We start from the raw sequence: 18,555 nt of genomic DNA, 5'->3' as shown, positions 1-18,555 counted from the left end.
GGCTTCCCGCGGAGCAGGGAGCCTGATGCAGGGCTCGATCCCAGGACCCTGGGACCATGACCTGAGCCGAAGGCAGACGCTTAATGACTGAGCCCCCCAGGTGCCCCTGATTTTCACATTTTTAAATGGTTGGAAAAACTTAAAAAAAAAAACCTTATTACGGGCAATGAGGTTTTACTTTCCTAAAATTGTCACAGGTCATGAATAATTATTAGTTCAGAGCGGGTCACGCTGGCGTGGGGTGGGCCCTACACAGGATGGCTCAGGACACCCACGCTGCCGCCGCCTCCACACACCCAGCCCAGAGGGCCCTGCCCACCCCGTGGTTTCGGACACCTGGCCTCCAGACTCAGAAAGGGCAGATTTCTGTTCTCTTGAGCCCCCATGTGAGGCAGTTTGTATGGCCGCCAGTCTGGGGTCCCCACTCTTATCAAAAACAGCTTCAAAATCTAAGCCGTTTTCCTACTGAGACCATCATGTTCAAGCAGACGCTGTGGCCTCAGCAAAAGAGACACTCTGGCCGGGAAGGCTCTGTCGGGGGTCATCCTGGGCACAGCGGGACGTGTGGGGCCTGGCCTCCACCCACTGGATGCCAGGAGATCCCCCAACTCTGACAACCCGGAGGCCACATGTCCCCTGGGGGGCAAACTATGCAAGTTTTTGAAACCTGGCCGATGACAGACCCTGGATCTACATGTTCATCTGGTAAAATACTCCTACTCCCACTTGTGTTTCAGAATGTGGTTCAAATTTCAGCACGGGAATGAGTGAGTCCTCCACTCTAAAGCCTCCTCCCTCCAGATGCACGCGTGATCCATGGCAGTTCCGTTTGCTGATTATGGTCCCCCAGTGTCTCTACTCATCATCCAGTCTCTGTGTTGTCACTCAGAGAGTAAGGGCTTGACCACTGCCGTCCACACCGCCCGCCACTCCCCACTGCACAAAGCTAGTCGGGCTGTAGGCGCCCTCCGTGCTCCTCCCGCGGGCTCACCGCCTTCCTCCGAACACGTGCCTACTAAGAGTGTTAGCTGTGAAGATAAAATGCTGATGGGGTTAAATCACCAGTTCTGGCCAGGCTGTCCTCCTCCGATGGTCTGGGGCCCCGAAGACACTTCCCACGTCTACCACACGGGTTCCGTGTCCTGATGCCACCTGGAGAGGAACGCAGCCCCTCGCTGGCGGCTCATCCGCCTGAATGCAGACGCGCCGGTGCGTGGGGGGCGCACACGCTTGCTCAGGCCTCCTGGTCAGCTCCCGAGGAAACGACCGACCGCCGGCCGGTCCCGGGCATTCCTGATGTCACCCTGGGGAGCACCATACCTTCTCCTCAGCAAGGTTAGCACAGCAAAGATGCACTGCGGTTCGCGGGATGGACGGTCAGTGGTTGGCACTCTGTTCTTCCGGGCTATTAAGTACATTCATCAATTCTGTTTGGTAGAAATGCATGTTTTTTCCACTTAGAAGGCAATTAAGTTTGTATGGTAGGAACATCTCTGCCTGCGTTTCCTCATTAATTTCCTCACATAGAAACCCAGGACCTGCGGCGCAGAGGTGTTCACGGCTGCAGAGGCCGCTGCGGGAAGGAAGGGCGTGGGGGAGGTTCTGCAGCAAGGCCCGTCTTCCACTTCCCGCTTCCTGCTTCCAACTTCCGCTTCCTGCTTGCAGCTTCCACTTCCTGCTTCCCCGAACTCGCAGACCCTTCAGCAGCAGTGCGGTTCTGCCACGCGGGGCCTTACCACAGTGGGTCCCCGGCCCACAAGCTGCAGGGCTGGCGTCTCCTCACCACTTGGGTCTGAGCTCCCACCTCCCTCCTCCTTCCCTCCAGCGCTGTGTGCACAGGCCGCCCTCCCAGCGCTCGTCCCGTGGATGTGGCCGCCATGGTCCCTGGCTTGCTCCCCTCCCGCCTGACCAACCGAGCAGGGAGGACCCGCTGGCCACACGGGGCAGACCCAGTGGACGCTCCGGAGTTCCTGTCGAGTGAACGGAACCATAAGCACAGAAACAGCCTTGCACATGACACATCCTCTCCACATTTAGACTTCCCCAGATTTTTTCTCGATGGTGCCCTGTTCAGGGAAAGACTAGCACACGGGGCACCAGCCCTTATATAAACATCACCGAAAACCAACAGCGTCTATGCCGCCCCCCGCACATCAGTCCAGAACCTAACGAATGGCCTTCCACCACACTGGCTATGGGGAGCGCTGGATGGTCAGTCAGCCAAAGCCCCCTTCCCAGAGCCGCACACCTGATGCCCTGGTGGGTGTGCAGCCTTGCTACCCCCCGACCTGTCACCCATACTGTGAACACGAACCCTCGAAAGGAGGCCGACCTTTGGGGACAGGATTAGACACAAGGTTCAGAGGAAAATGCCGTCGAGACGCAACACGGCCCAGACTTCCTAGGATGTGAGCAGGTGCAGAACTCAGAAAGGGAAGGGGTCCTTGAAGACATGGGCACCCTGGGGCCACGGGCATGGACAGCGTGGCCTCATAGTTAGGGACATGTGTGCGCACAGATGTAAATACACAGGAAACCACCCGTCCCAGCGGGGGGGGAGGACCGTGCAGCTCCTTTTCCCTGAACCACCAGTGGTCTCCCCTTGGTGCCGCCTGCTCACGGAGCAGTCAGGGACACGGGCACGGATGAATCGCTCTCTAAGTGCTCGCTGGACAAGATGGTAAGTAGTAATGATCACCCCGTCTGCTGAGGCAAAGGGGGTAAAGCTGCACGAATGTGCTAGCAAAGGTCGGCCTCGGCTCCCCAGTGGCGGCATCCACCCCTCCCTGCCCCACGCTGAAAGCAAGCCTCGGCCTTCTCCCCTCAGGAAACCCAGTCCATGAAACAATCAGCAAAGCAGACCGCGGTGCCGAGAAGCTCACAGGGCGGCCGCTGGCCCTGCCTCCTCGTCCCTGTGCAGGGAGGGGACTCTTCTCCCGGGTCCCACCTCCCTAGATGTCCACCCTTCCAGGGGCCTGTTTCCCAGCTTCCTTTTGTTTTTAAGATTTTATTTATTTGACAGAGAGACACAGTGAGAGAGGGAACAAAGCAGGGGGAGTGGGAGAGGGAGAAGCAGGCTTCCCGCGGAGCAGGGAGCCCGATGCGGGGCTCGATCCCAGGACCCTGGGATCATGACCTGAGCCGAAGGCAGACGCTTAATGACTGAGCCACCCAGGCGCCCCTCCCAGCTTCCTCTGATTAGAATCCAGGTTCAGTGTTTTTGCCCAAAAGCACGTCTGTACATCCTCTTCTCGTTTTGGTTCTATGTCTCTCTCCCACCCACGTTTATCTATAGAGCTCATACTTTCTCAACAAACTGCAACTCTTGTCATGAAAAATTTGTCAAGCCTTTAACCAACGCTGGGTATACCTGATGTGAACACTGTGAACTCAAGAAACAGTTATTCTGTGGTGAAGGTTGTATGAAAAACTGGTATTAAGAATGCTAGAGGGCGCCTGGGTGGCTCAGTCGTTCTGCGTCTGCCTTCGGCGCGGGTCATGATCCAGGGTCCTGGGATCGAGCCCCGCATCGGGCTCCTGGCTCAGCAGGGAGCCTGCTTCTCCCTCTGCCTCTCCCCCTGCTCGTGCTCTTGCTCTCTGTCAAATAAAGAAAAAAAGAATGCTACAGTAGGGGAAGGGCAGAAATGTGGTTCCAAAGGCCCCCCACCCCCGCGGGGGGGCAGGAAGGTGCTGGTGATTAACGAGCCGGGTTATTTGAGCTGTTGTTGACCTTTAACCCCACATGCACATTACATACACTCTCTCATATGCTAACATACTTCATGATAAATGGTTTACAACCCCTCCCCCCCAAATTAAACAAAATTAGAAGTTTTAATTAATTAATTTTAAAAACTAGAAGTTTTAATTTTTTTGAGAAATGCACGGCACTGGAAACAGAGCTGGGGCCGGGCGGGGCTGGCACACTGCACCCTGCTCTCCACACGGGTACGGCCGGGCTGAGGACACGGACAGGAGCTGGAGGAGGTCCAGCGAGAGCTTGCCACGGGGCGTGCCACGGAAGCTTCCAGGGGCTGGGGACCCCGCATCGCCGGCGGCCCCGGGGCCCTGTGCAAACATGCATTGTGGGGGCGGGGGGGGAATGACGCTGCATTCAACAAATGTAAGGCGTGAAAAAGACACAGTGTGATCTTGAAGCTCTCCTGGCAATCAGAGCTGACACGCAGGAAGTTTTAAATGACGCAAACACACTGGACACGATAACTGAGAGCCATCTTCTGCCTGGTAACACGGCTTTGGAACATCTTTACACTGCGTGTGTAGCTGGCTGGCTGATCACACTCACAAGCAGCATAAACTCCCGTAATTTAGAAACTGCATTCACGCTTATGATAACTTCTCAGAATAAATACATCCGCTATGTGATGATCAAGTTACAAGGTGATAAAGACCCACCTCGGTTTGGGATTTCATGATACCGTTTACAAAGTCACCTGAACCCTTCCATGTGGCTTATCCTTTCTTTTTCCAGACAATCCTATGTCCTTTTTTTTTTTTTAAAGCTACCAAAGGAGCTGTGAAATGTTCTCATGATGTACTCTCTAAGAAAAGCACTGTTTCTCTGAAATGCCACCAGAAAAACTGTTTTGCCTTTGCAGTGTCTTGGCATCACCAGCACACATGCTGACTGGAGTGAATCCTTGCCAGTCGGGGTGCGGAGCCCCGGGGGGTGGCACTGGCGTCTCCTGGTGTCTGCGGTCTGCGGACGGCCTACACGATGGTGCCTCTGCCACCATCACCCTCCACGTCCACCGTCCTGCCCGGCCCCTCATCGGGGACCCGGGGTCCAGAGTCACTTCCTTTGCTCCCTCAGGGATCCAATTATCGCCAAGTCCACACAGGGCCCTGACTCCGAGCTGAGCACTGGTTTCCTAGACATCTCGCGGTCGCCACGCACAGCGGTGACCCTGCTTCCCGCCGTCTCCCACCCCCTCCCCAACATTCTGGGCACCCAGCGTCTCACAGCACATAACCGTGACCTGACCCTGCAGCTCGCAGTCCCACTCAGGATGCACGATGCGGCAACAGAGAATAAAGAACCCCACTGAACTCTGGCAAAGGACTTGACATTTCGACGAAGACAACGCACAGATGATGGACAAGCCCATGAAGAGATGCCCAACGCCACTCATCGTTCGGGAAATACAAGTCAAAACTACAGTGACACGTCACCTCGCTGGCGGAAATCAGAAAGCAGCACGTGTCGGTGAGGGCACGCAGAAGCCAAGGGCAGCGGGCGGGGCGTACGATGGGGCCGCCACCACGGAAACGGAATGGAGGCGCCCCAAAACCTAAACACAGCCACACCATACAATCCGGCAGTCCCACTCTGGGTACACGTCAGACAGAACTGAAAGCAGGGTCTCAAAAACAGGTTTGTACCCGTTGTTCTCGGCGGCATTCTCAACAAGAGACAAGATCTGGAAGCCCGAACGTGCATCGGTCGATGCCTGGATAAGGAAGACGGGGTCTAGCAGGGGGGAGCTCGTCTGCAGGGGCAGGGCCCTTACACTTTCACCCAGGTCCTGGGACCGTCTCAGGAAACGGTGCAGCGTGGCAGAAGCTAGCCACAGCCAGCGCCACAGAGAAGCTCGCTTTAGTCTTGGCTAAGGAGGAAGAAATGAAGCTCCAGAGCACAATGCATCCGCTCTGTGACCACCCGCGTGTCCACAAAAGGCAGCCGCGGTCCCGAAGGACCAGATGCGGCCACAGCTGCGGACTGCGTGGTTCCAGGAGAGACAGTGACACGCCGCCCCACACACGGCTGACGTGTCCCAGGACCTCATTCCGGGCCCCACGGCTGTGCGGCAGCCCACCTGCAGCTCCACGACACAGAACTCCGGGCTTCCGACGAGCCCATCTGCTTGCCCTCCCTCTGCTCTGAGCGCTACCTCCCCAGCTGAGCCAACGCCCGCGGGTCTCACCCGTCCCCACTAAACCTGCCACTTTACCACCCAGCGAATGAGCGCAGCGACGGCTTTAAGTCCCATTACTTGCGCTTAATTTGAAATACTGCAACGTAGGGTGGCTTTTTCAGACGTAATTTTTCTTATTTTAAGGAGTTTTCATTGAGACTGTACCTTGAGCTAAAGCGGATTTCATACAGTGAAATTAATTTAAGGCGATTTACAAGACCAGACGTGTCCGCAGCGGGAGCGCGGAGCTATCCGCTCGAATAGAAAAGACAGGGCCTTTGTGATTCCTGTGGTCGCTGTGCAGGATTTAAATTTAATTTGGTTCCTGACGCTCTCCTTCCTGAAACAGTCACATCCCTCCCAGTGGCACCTTGCCCAGCATGACGAGGAAGCAAGGTCACTGAGAAAGTGTGCAGATAAATGGGCCACACGGAGAGGTGAGTGCAGTGGCCTTCCCAGGGCGTGGGCTGGCCGGTCTGCAAACTGCTTATCCCTCCGTGTGGGAAAATGTCCGAGCGGGGCTCTCCAAGTCGGGGGACTGAGACGTCCTTATGTCAGAGACAACCTGAGCAAAAACCATCCCTGAAATCACCATTTGGAGAAAAGTGCAGTAGTCAAAGCACTCAAATCACACCTTCCAGGTCACCCCAAATCGAGTTGGAAGCAGTGACGCTTCCCACCTCTTCACTAACTTCCTTGAAGGCACAGAGAAGAAGGTTCACCCCGTTCGGACGTGTGATTCAGAGTCAGCGGACTGTGAGGGAAATGACCACTGTCCACAGCAGCCGAGATGTTTCTAAACCTGCACGCCGGCTTCACCCATCATTTGCACCATTGGGACAATCGTAAGCAAACGCTGTGCGGACAGGCCCCCCCTTCTCGCTCAGGCCCCTGGTTGGAGTCCTCGGCAAATCCCCCAAATCATAAACCGTCCGGGGCACTGAGGCTGTATTTTTAAACTCCGGGAGCACAGTAGATAAACAACTCCTCATTTTCCCCTTAAACCAAACAAGTCAGCGAAAGCTTGTTTTTCATGAGTCCTCGGCTGGAAGGAGGCCGCCGCTGCAAGCGGGCCTCCCTGGGCTGGTCTGCACCCTGAGCTGTCAGTGCACGTCCCCCCGCAGTGGAAACCTGCAGCCGCTCCCAGAGGCAGACACCCCACAGAACGCACGCGCTTCACCAGCTGAGCACACGGCAGAAGGCTGAGGGCCTCACCAGCGCCCTCCGGTCCCCCTGAATCCTCCCTGCGAGAACCCTCCACTCCGGATGCTCCGCGCCCCGAAGGACCGTGCTGCTCTCGACCAGAATCTAACCAGATGAGCGTAGCACGCTGCCTTTTCCAAACTTCTAGTCTCCCCCCGACCCCATACGCGCCATGAAGAGTCTGAGGAACGCAGCCCTGTAGTCTCAAGTCCACAACATTCTCAAAGGTCGAAATCCAGAAAGTTCTTTGTGGCTTCCGGGGGAGAAGACGCCCCCAGCCCCTGAGACGCAGCCACACAGCCACGGTCAGGGCGGCCGTGGCCACGTGTGGACTAAGCCTCGGAATGAAACAGAGCGAGTGTGCTGGGTCGTAAGGGGGAGCTGTTGTCATGCCCTCAGATAACTGGTGCAAATAATGGGCTTCGCAGAAATGACTGTAATCAGCACCATTCTGACACATTCGAGCACATTTTTAGTTTTTCCTTTCCTGAACTTTGGTTCTCTGGCACCTAAATTAGTGCTAAAGTCGTTTACCCAGGCGCACCAACTAGAAGTCCGACACTCTCGCGCCCGGGGCGGGAGGTCGTGCCCTCCGCGTCTGCACCCGGCCCCGGGGCACAGCTCCAGCACCAACCCCACAGGACGACAACTGACAGCAAACTCCACTGTAGACACAGCCCCTCGACCGTGACACTGCCCCCATCAGGAAAGGGTACCCCAGCTTGCTGTCAGGGTCGGGCTGTGCGCCCCTATTCCTGGACGGCAGGGAGCGAGTTTTCGGGGAAGGCGTCCCTGCCACCTTCTCCCCACTCTGGACCCAGAACAGTCGCTGGGACCAGAGGCTCAAGTCCTCGGTGAAGCGTTAAAGTCACCGCCCTCAGCCTCTGACGCAGCCTTCACTTCCGTAGGACCCTGAGCACGACGCAGGCCGGACGGAGAAAATGTCCAAACGAGGACGCCTCCTGGAAGCCGCCAGGAGGAAGAACGAGGAGCGCTTGGGGACACAGTGACCTTGGGAGTGGGGGGGGGGGACGCTCCTGGGGCGCCCGCCGCTGTGTGGGAGGCTGGCGGGCACCTGACCCGCCGTGGCTGGGAGCAGAGGGGACAGCAATCAGTCGGACAGAACCTGCCTAAAATGCCCACGTGTCCTGGCTGGTGCAGTCTGTGAACCAGCAGCACCCACCCAGAGGGCGCGTGGACGCACACCTCCTTAAGTGGTGGGAGGGGCTGGCCTCCTGTCCTCACCGGGCCAGCCAGGCAGCTGGACCGCGGGGCTGGGCCCCAGTGCGCCCACTGTCCTCCACCATCGGCAGGCGGCCCAAACCACACCTGCAGCAGCGCTGGCCACTTGGGCTCCTGTCCCTCTCCTCCTCCCGTCTCCCACAACCCTAAGTCCTGTGGAGACACAGCCCCTACACAGACAGACAAAACCCCATTCAAATCAGTGTCCGCTCTTCCTTACTTGGTTCTCCAACAACCCCAAACTTGAGCAAACACAAACTTCAAAATGCATCAAAGTCCGTTTCTGACAAATTAAATTTCATCCTTGGTCCTGCTCTGTGCACCGTGCTGCAAGGAGTGGGAACTCAACAGGACACCAACCAGGGGATTCCCACAGCAAGCACCCGAAGAAAGCCGGTCTTCCCTGAACGACCGAGCTGCCCACGCCCCAGAGCAGCGTCTCTGCAGGCCACGCGGTGACAAGCGGCCACACCGTGTCACACACGGGGACGGGGGGACCACGTGGATGCCCTGACCAGCGGGGCTGAGAAACGAGCCCCAGGGAGGCACGCTGGGCTGCGCAATATGCAGAGTCACTTTGTGTGAGTCTTTTTGGAAGCTGTGGGTGAGGGTTCATTTTCAAAGCCCCTTCGGAAAGGTCACAGAAAGCCACGGTCGCTCGATGCATGAAATGTTTTCGCCTTAACCTCAGACATTTCTGCCAAGGGCCAGAGACAGCGGAAGAGAGATTTCTATTAAAGGTAGTTTTATCTGATTTTATTCAAGCCGGAAATCTATTTTGGTGTACTTAACCACACACCCGCTTTCCCACGATAAGAAAGAAAAAGTGCTCATAAAATCCCAAGAGCGTCGCCTTCAAGATAACCTGCACCGGCACAGCGTCCCCAACACAGGTGGCTGGCCGCCAATCAGGAGGTGCTGCTCTGGGCCCCGCACTAATTCTCACCACAACTTTGTGGGGCTTTATTCATATTATTATGCTCTTCTTCAACGATAAACCGAAGCATATTAAAAATTTTAAGTGCATTTGAGCAAAAGTCTAGCCCCCCAGCCTCGACTGCCAACCACGCGGTCAGAGACACAAAGACAACATCTTTCACAGCTTTGCTTTCAAGTTATGCTTAAAAAGATAATAAAATTACAGGAAGTCTGGGCAGAGAGGCAGATGAGCCGTCACACTCTGCTAATAAATATTACTTTCACACCTGCATGTTCCCTTTGTCTCTGACCGTATCCACACATAATATAAAAGTGATTCTGCATCGCAGCATTTCAACGCTTCTGTTTTACAATAAACTGAAGAGCAAACAGGGAGGACAAGGTTGAAAATACCCAAGTCGCTGGAAATACACAGGTCTCATGGCAGGCGTGTGGCCTTGGTTTCTGTCCCTGAGTTCGCGCCAGCCCTACAGCCGCGGATTCGAACCAGCCCCAACCCTCTGGTCTCGAACTGCAGACTCGTGTTCGTAAACGGAACCACCCACACCGCCCACAGCAAAGGCAACATCAGCCTAATTCTGAAAAACCCCTCTTCTGGATTCTCCCACAAGGTGAAGTGTTGTTTTAGCAAAAACGTCTCAAGTTACATGAAGTTAAATACAAAGTGAAGTTAAACATAAACCACACACTCCACGGGAAATTTCTGGGGGCACTTTTTTTTACTTAAGGCATGCACCTGTTTTTCCTGAGACGTGTCCGGGGAGACCACCCACCCCACAGCCAGCAGGCGTCAGAGCCTTCCTCCAGCTCAGCCAACGCCCAGGAAACCTCCTCAATGTGGTGGACGCCAGCAAGCAGTGCCCACGGCATGCTGGGAGATTCCGCGGGCCTCCTTCCTAAGGTGTTGGCGGGGAGGTACTCAGCATGGGGGCGGGGGCACGCCGCCGGGTCCGGGGCGAAGCCAGCTCCCATGCGCCTGCTGCAGACTTCAGTGCCTCCTGTGTCCTTCCTGCCACGGGAGTGCTCCAAGTCCCCGCCACACGCTCTCTCCTGCCCCGGGAACCTCCTCCCAGGAGGCCGCCAGGCCTCCACAGGGGGCTAGGCTTCTCCCTCGTCCCCGGAACTTTCTAAGCAACAGCTGCAGGAGATGGGCCCCCGCTGGGTTCTCTCGTCAGTCACCTCTGCTTACACACGAGACAGCCGCATGCGTGTGTCCAACCTTCAGGGGACAGAGGACTCCCGCCGCTCGGGGCTGCCAACAGCTTCTGTCACAATCGCCCAAGCGCGGGGCTGCCGAGAGTGGGGACAGCAGCTTGGTTCCAGGAAGCCGTGGGAACGGATGACCACAAGCGCCTCGGGGGCTCGCGCAACAGCTGGTGGCCCGGCTCCAGACGGCGGCCCCAGACGGCGGCCCCAGGAGCTGCATTTCCCAGCAGCACCGTGAGGGCAGTGTGGAAAAGGCATGCGGATCGCTGCAGACCCGCACACATGCACGCGTATTAATTCAGTGCTGCAGGAACCACTTCGACCCGACCCCTGCCACTTTTCACAACACCAACCAGAGTGACCATATAAGGGCTGCCTCATTTCAACGCTCTCCCCAAATCCTCCTAGGTTTCCCTTCCACTCAGAGCATGAGTAAAAGGTGCACGAGGCCCCGCTTTGGCTCAGGTCAGGACCTCCCTGACCTCCCTGACCAGGGCTCTTGGTCACTCACGGCTCCAACCCTGTGCCCTCCCTGCTGCCCCGACCTCAGGACCTTTGCATACACTATCCCTCACCTGGACCACCTTCCCTCCCCTCCTCAGGCCTTGCATGCCCGCCAGCAAGGCGAGGTCAGGCCTCAGCACTCTGTTTAAAATCCCCCACCACCCTGAAGCCCATCATTCCCCCACTCCTCACCCCACTGGGGGTTTCTCCAAGATACTGACACCCACATGACTTACTCCGTATCTCAAGGTGCATTCCATAGAAAAGTATCGTGCACACGAGAAGTGACTGTCCCGGGTGTGCAGCTCAGCCTTGCCGTGGGTACCCAGATCTGGCTCAAGAAATAGAACCCGCCTCCCACCCTGAGAAGGTCCTCCTGTGCTACGGCTGTCCGGGGATCATCATCAGGACCTCGTGCCTGGCCCGAACTTCACGAGTGGAACCCTGTAATGTGTACTTTGGGTCTGGTTTCTTGGTCTTCATACCATGTCTGTGAGTCATGCCTGTCCCTCGTTCTTTTAATGTCATATGCGGGAACATACCGTGGTTTATTTTGTTTTTTCCACTGCAGACAAACATTCGGGCTGTTTCTGGGTACACACATGTAACTTCACGGATGCTGCTAAGCAGTTGTCCGGAGGGACTCCAGCTGAAGGTCCGGCCAGCAGTGTGCACACAGGAGCTCCCACGGCTCCACACCCTCGCTGAACTTGGTGTCGTCCATGAGCTAGTTTTCGCGCCTGGTGTGTTTACTAGCAGTGCCTCCCTCTCCTACGTGCACACCATTAGAGCACAGATTTTCAAAACATATTTTCAGTTATTTGTCAAGGTATGCTGATAGAACACCTGTGTACTCGGATGGATTATAAATATTTTAACATGCTAGAAACTCTCCAAATTTTCATGTTAATTTGTGTTGCCATGTTAATGCACTTGTTACTAATGTTTACTATGTTGGTACATTTGCTTTTCATCCAGTAAGCCTGGGGTTGGACATTCCAAGGGCATGAGGTGGGGCTCACATTGACTCAGGCAACTGACCAGGTACTTGAAACCTACTCTCTGCTCAGATTCACTTTTGTAGTTTGCAAACTAGAAATAAAGACGGCAGTCCCTGGGTGGCAGTCGGTTAGGCATCTAACTTTTGATTTTGGCTCAGGTCATGATCTCAGCATTGTGGGATTGAGCCCCACGTTGGGAATCTGCGCTCAGCGGGGAGTCTACCTGAGAGTCTCTCCCTGTGCCCCTCCCCCGTCACGCACTTGCTCTCTCGCCTGCCCACACTCTCTCTCTAAATTTTTTAGAAAAAGAAAAATTTCTTTTTTTTTAAAGATTTTATTTATTTGACAGAGAGACAGAGCGAGAGCAGGAACACAAGCAGGGGGAGTGGGAGAGGGAGAAGCAGGCTTCCCACTGAGCAGGGAGCCCGACTCGGGGCTCGATCCCAGGACCCTGGGACCATGACCTGAGCCGAAGGCAGACGCTTAACGACTGAGCCACCCAGATGCCCCAAAGATTTCTACTTTCATCCTTAACTTTCGTTACTACAAATTCCTTGAGAAATGCAAATTAGGCAGCATGTGGTGTGTGTGTGGACAACTCATCTAAAAACGTGCACATACACAACATAGGCCCCATCTGCACAGACTGACACATTTTAGAAAGAAAAAGAAAAGCCTTCTGTGAAAGGCTCCCCTGTGGGACCCAGGCCTGGGTCTCAGTGATAAACTGGACAGAGCGGAAGGTTCCAGATTCCTTAACCGGCCCCTCAACCTGTTAGTTTCTGCGCAATCAGCCAGCCCACAAGACGAGGCTCCACAGTAACTATCAGTAAATGAAATGCAAATTAAAGCAATGGGCCAAAGAAACTTTAAAATGTTGATATTCCATGTTAGCAAAACAAGAAAAACGGTAAAACGTGACATCTCCGTGTGTGTCGGTGAAAGTGGGAGTTCCTGTACATGCCCCAAGAGCCACTCTTCCCCCAGGGATCGCCTGCTCCTGAGAATCCGCCCTGAAGCACAAAATCGGAGAAGCCCAGAACAAGAGCTGCACAGAGCTGCTCTCCACAGCCCTGTGTGTCCCAGGAAAGCCTGCAACAGACCTGTGTCCTCGAGCACCGTTAAGGCACAGCATTCTACTCCGAGATGGAGACCATGTCCCCCAAAAGGCTGACTAAGCACAAGAAGGCTGGAGACACCGTCAGGATCGAGCACATGAGCTGGGAAGACTGACACTGGGTATTTAAGCATTGATACCTGTCCCTGTCTACAACAGTTACATCCAAACACGCTGTACAGCTCGCTGTCCATCCTGCACCCCGGCGGGGGGGTCACTCTGTCCACCTCCCGCCACCTGCCCACCCCCATGACTCTTCCCTACCGTGTGGGGTGTGCAGCCAGCGAGAAACACACACAGGGCACCTGAAATAGTGTTCGCCTTCACAACTAATGCTTTCAGGAATATATCATTGTGCTTTGACGCTCGATTAAAACAATGAAATGCATTTTTAGAAAAAAAGCACAAAGATTTTTACATAAATAACTGGTAAACATGATGTCGATCGCTTCAGCATCTGCCACCTAAACAGGATTTAAACTCAAGGCAGACATGCACACAAAACAGACGCTTTGCCACCGGTAACTACTTCTCCTGCCGAAGCGCTAAAGGGCAAAGGAGAGAGTGAAGCCAGAGAGGGAGGTTCACCCACCACTGCACGCGAGTTTTCAATTTGTATTTATTCTTACATTTTTATGAAAAGTTTTCATGTTACTCTACAGTAAATTGGAATTCGTTTTATTTTAAAAACGTTTTAAATTGCCTACCTCTGAATAAAAGATACACCAGCTGTGAGTCCCCCTCTGTGACCCCCCATATGAGCCCCCCGACTCCCCATGTGAGCCCCCTTCTGTGACTCCGCATGTGAGTAGTCCCTGACCCCCTGTCACCCCCCCCATGCAAGTCCCCCTCTATGACCCCCATGCGAGCCCCCGTGACCCACCATGCGAGTTCCCCTCTGAGCCCCTCTGTGACCCCCCACTGAGCCCCCCTGTGACCCCCATGTGAGCCCCCTCTGTGACACCATGCGAGGCCCGTGTCCCCCCATGTGAGTCCCCCGTGACCCCCCCATACGAGGCCCCCTCTGTGACCCGACGGCATTCACTCACAGCCGCGGGGGGTCCCCAAGCCAGAGCACAGAAGGCCCGTGGACTGAAGCTGCGCCACGTGCGCGGGCCGAGCCCCCCCAGCTAACCCAGGGTGCCGGGGCGAAAGTGTGACCTCAGACCACTGAGCTCTGAAACACGGCATGCGGTCAGTGATGGAGCGGCATGCCCAGAAGGCCGTGCTCAGTCAGACGGGACGGGTGTCTGCACCCTGGGGCTCCCTGGTGACCCCTCACAAAGTTGTCTTCCAGTTCCTGAGATGGTCACCAGGTTCTCACGATGGCTGCCCCCTCTCCTGGACTGTGAGAGGGAAGGAAGTCCCTCTGTTAAATCCATCCAAGAACAAAGTACCCCAAATGCTGCCAGCGCGAAAACCTGCGTTGGCCAAACCTTCCATCGCTCTACGGGAGCCCTCCACCTGTCCCCACACAATGGAGCCAATCAGCCCCACCCAAGCCTTGCAGACCCGTAACCCACAGGCCGTCCTCGGGGACTCTCCACCACGGAGGCCCCCCAGTTCTGGAAGACCTCCGGGGGGACGGGACTCTCAAAGCCACGGGCTGCGTGCGACCACACACGGTACCTGGCTGGGTTGGGGCTGTGGCACTCCACTCGCTTTGCCTCTTGCGGCGCTCTGACTTAGAACAAGAAACGTCCATTTGGTACATTTGGTGTTCACCCATTCCTGGCACAGAGCTCTTAAAACTCTTGGAATTTCCTAAATTTCAAGAGCATAAAGGTGTCTTGAGTTATGTTAATTAGGGGATTTTGGAAAGGCCTGGGGCTGGGGCTTTCATCCCATCCCTGGCCTCCGGGGAGAGGGTGCAGGCTTAGTCAATCGCCACAGGCCAATGACTTAACCAACCGTGCCCACACAAGGAAGCCTCCATAAAACCCTAAAGGACTGGCTGGGAACTTCCAGGTTGGAGAAGAGCTGGAGAGCTGGGGACAGAGGTAAGCTCAGGAGCATGAAAGCTCCATGCCCCCTCCCCACCCCAGGCCCTACACATCTCTTCCACCTGGCCGTTCCTGACTTGTGTGCTTCTATGATAGACTGGTGATCCAGTTCATAAGCTGTTTTCCTGAGTTCTGTGAGCTGCTGTAGCAAATAAATGGAACCCACGGTCATGGGTGACATGTGAGGTGGGGAGGGGCCTTGTGGGCCTGAGCCTCGGCCTGTGGGATCGGACGCTGGGACGGGACAGGGCTGAGTTCTCAAATACCTGCTGATCTGGAGAACTGCTTGCATGTGTGGGGGAACCCCCACTATCCCCCCAGTGGAACTGGGTCCAAACCTAACTTCCCGTGTGTCTGATCTACTTTGTTATCACATCACTACTTACTAGCTCTACGTGGAGGGAAAACCACCTGCACTGTCTTTAGGGTCAGCAAACGTCAACTGTACGCAGATGATTCCAGAAGCACCCAGGGCAACAGAGGCCTGCGTAGACGCAGGTGGCTGGTCACGAGGGGTTTACAAAGGGCATCAGGTGAGAAATAAAAGACCAAGGTCGGCTGCAGCGAGGTGCTGGAGGGCCGTGGGCTGAATGAAGCCAGTGGAGGCTGGAAAGGACAGAGAGTAAAGGAGCACCTTCAACATGGATGTCATCCCCTCTCCAGAAGCTTCCGCTCGCCCACCCTGGTCATTCTGGGCTCACCTTGACCTCAGAAGGGCCACATGTATGGGAGCGGTGTGATTCCTCCCACTGCCCGGCTGCTGTCCCCACCCAGCTCCCTGGGCCTGCTGGGGGCAGGGGCGAGGGGTCCCCTGGGCTGAAGCAGGGGTGGAGTTCACATTATCCACCAGAAACTGCCTGGCCACCGCCAGGTAGCAAGGGCACTGCCCCTCCCCCCAGGACTTGGGGGCTAGCCTGGAGCAGGGCAGTGGGAGCTGCACGGGGCACAGATGGCCGCCCAAGGTGGCATGGGACAAAGGTAAGCAAATCCTTTGGAAACAAAGATTCAGACTCCGGCTCTGGCAGAATCTATGTGGTTTTTGTCCCGGGTCCTGGCACAGAGTTGCAGAAGCCCTGCGAATTTCCCTCGAGGCAGGAGTGTCCTGTTACCCTAACCAGCCCCTTGTCCCCCTGGACAGTTTCTAGGGAGGGGCTGACCACACGCTGATCACAGCCTGGAAACCCACCCCATGCCTCTGGGCGCAGAGGGCCGGCGTGAAGCCTGGGGCGTTTCCGGGTGGAGGGCCGGGTCAGGCGCTGGGAGGGCACAAGCCCAACCCTGAGAGGCAGGAAGAGGGCCCTCCTCCCAGCCCTCCCCTCCCCCGCCCGCCCTGGGGTGGCTTCCTTTTGGCTGGTGCTGGTTTTTTTGCTTGTTGTTTTTTTGGCAAGATTTTTTATTTATTTGAGAGAGAGAGAGAGAACAGCAAGAGTGGGGGAGGGGGCAGAGGGAGAAGCAGGCTCCCCGCGGAGCAGGGAGCCGGATGCAGGGCTCGATCCCAGGACCCCGGGATCATGACCTGAGCCGAAGGCAGACGCTCAACCGCTGAGCCACCCAGGTGTCCCCTGAGTTGTGTACTTTATAATCAAACTAGAATTGTTAAGGACTGCACTTTCAGGGGGTTCTGGGAGTTGTTCTAGGAGATGAAGGCACCCCAAATTTAGAGCTGGCATCTGTGGGGGAGCGGTCCCGAGGGGCTGGTGTGCGCAAAGCACACGAGCACTGTGTCAGCTGGGAGCTGAGGTTCTGGACCCACTGGTGTCGGGGGCCCGCTGCCAGATCGGCCCCCTCCAGGCAGGACCCCAGCTGGAAGACCTGGCAGGTGCGGCCCATTCTCCGAGCCTCATTTCCTTGTCCGAAAACCGGGACATGCAGCTGGTGGTACACCGCCATTACGTTAAACGATAGCCCACAAAATGCTCGGATGGCACATGTGACGGGGAGTCCCTCGGAATCCCGGGGACCCGCAGCCTCCAGGTGGTGGGCTGCCAGAGGCACCAGGCGCCCCCACTTCTGGGGGGCGCGGGCTGGCTTGGGAGCCGGAACTCAGGGGTATGCCGGTGGAGGTCGCCTGAGTATCTCCAACAAGTCCAGACGCTGGGGTCCAACTGTTCCAGGACGTTTGGATTAAAGTGACTCCAGCCCCCTCCCTACATCGGGCGGACCTCAGCCTGGCCACCCCTGGCCTCTCCCACTGGCCTCTGACTCCCATGGCCGGCCTCTCACGTGGACTCAGTCTTATGTGCACTCCAGGCAACACAACCTGGGGGTGTGGAGACGAGGCGCCCTGGAGGTGGCCCAGCTTTACAACCTCCCCCCGCCAGAGCCCACCGCCTGGCTCTCCTCCTCCGTCTTCATCGGCAAGTCCAAGAACATGGAAAACTGTTCTCATGTGTCTAGACAGTGACTGTGCACTGGCCCCAGGGGGCCGGCCCTCTCCCCTGCCTGGTCACCAGGGAAGTTCCCCCAGTGTGTCCAAAACCCCAGGTGAGGACCCAGCTGTTGTCCTCAGCCCACAACCTCCTTTCCTGCTGTTTCCCCTCACGGCGCTTGTAAAGGTGTTCCTGGTGTTGAGGGGTGGGGTCTTTATCGGACCGAATGGACCATATTAGTGACCGTGGCTGGCAGGGGTACCTCAAGGGCCAGCAGGCGGGGAGCCCAGGAGCGGCATCCAGGGCACCTAGAGTTCAGCTCCACGAGGCACAGGAGCAGCTCCGTTCTGCTAAGAGCTGGTTCCTGGTGATAACACAACGTTCTGAGCTGTGCAACTCAAATTAATGGTAAAAGCTTTATTCTTTTTTCTGATTACAAAAGCAAAACATGATCTGCATAAAACTCTTAGCACAAGGCAGAAACACAAAGACAAAAATACCAACAACCCATAATCGTGACTTTTGGAGATAATCACTGGCTAACACTTTCGTGCATTTTTTCTAGATTTTTTTCTAGGCATCTAGTCACATGAATCCAGAGGCCTAACACTCAAAGCGGGATCATGTTATACATACGGTCTGTGATACGCTTTTTCACCCAACAGAGCACCACTTCTCTCCACATCAGTAAACCTCAGCCGACACCACTTCCCGCAAGGACCTCGGGGTATTCGTTCCCCGGCATGGATGTTCGGTAATGTACTGAATCATTCCGCACACGGAGACCTGAAGTGCCTTCAGGGCGACGGTACACAAGCCTAAGGTCAGTGTGATCACCTCTGTGCTCCTGGACTGTGATTTCCTGGGGTTCCTTCCTATAGGGGGGTGAAAGTGTCCTGCGTCAGGATACACTGTTTTAAGTAAAGGGGATTATTCCCACAATGTACAGGTTAACCAACGTGAGATTTTAACAGCTTTAAAACAAAGTAATAAACAGGAAAAGGACATAAGAAAACAATAAAAGGTGATCTTTGT

The 18,555-nt window shown here is 55.7% G+C and overlaps 1 protein-coding gene across 1 annotated transcript in view; it reads right to left on the bottom strand.

Moving 5' to 3' along the window:
• Nucleotides 1–17,041, bottom strand: part of ATP11A (ATPase phospholipid transporting 11A) — a 94,832-nt gene extending 77,791 nt beyond the window's left edge. The window contains exons 1-2 of the mRNA XM_073887445.1: nucleotides 16,802–17,041; nucleotides 13,856–13,891 (exon numbers count right to left, since the gene is read on the bottom strand). Of these exons, the coding sequence (XP_073743546.1) occupies nucleotides 13,856–13,891; nucleotides 16,802–17,041 (276 nt within the window). The remainder of the gene's footprint in view (nucleotides 1–13,855; nucleotides 13,892–16,801) is intronic.
• Nucleotides 17,042–18,555: the final 1,514 nt, after the last annotated feature.

The sequence above is a fragment of the Callorhinus ursinus genome, unplaced genomic scaffold (assembly GCF_003265705.2).
Source record: "Callorhinus ursinus isolate GAN/ISIS: 27379988/994484 unplaced genomic scaffold, GSC_fseal_2.0 scaffold79, whole genome shotgun sequence".
NCBI classification, from domain to species: domain Eukaryota; kingdom Metazoa; phylum Chordata; class Mammalia; order Carnivora; family Otariidae; genus Callorhinus; species Callorhinus ursinus.
The sequence above is the reverse complement of the archived record's forward strand: the minus strand, read 5'-3'. Positions and strand labels throughout refer to the sequence as shown.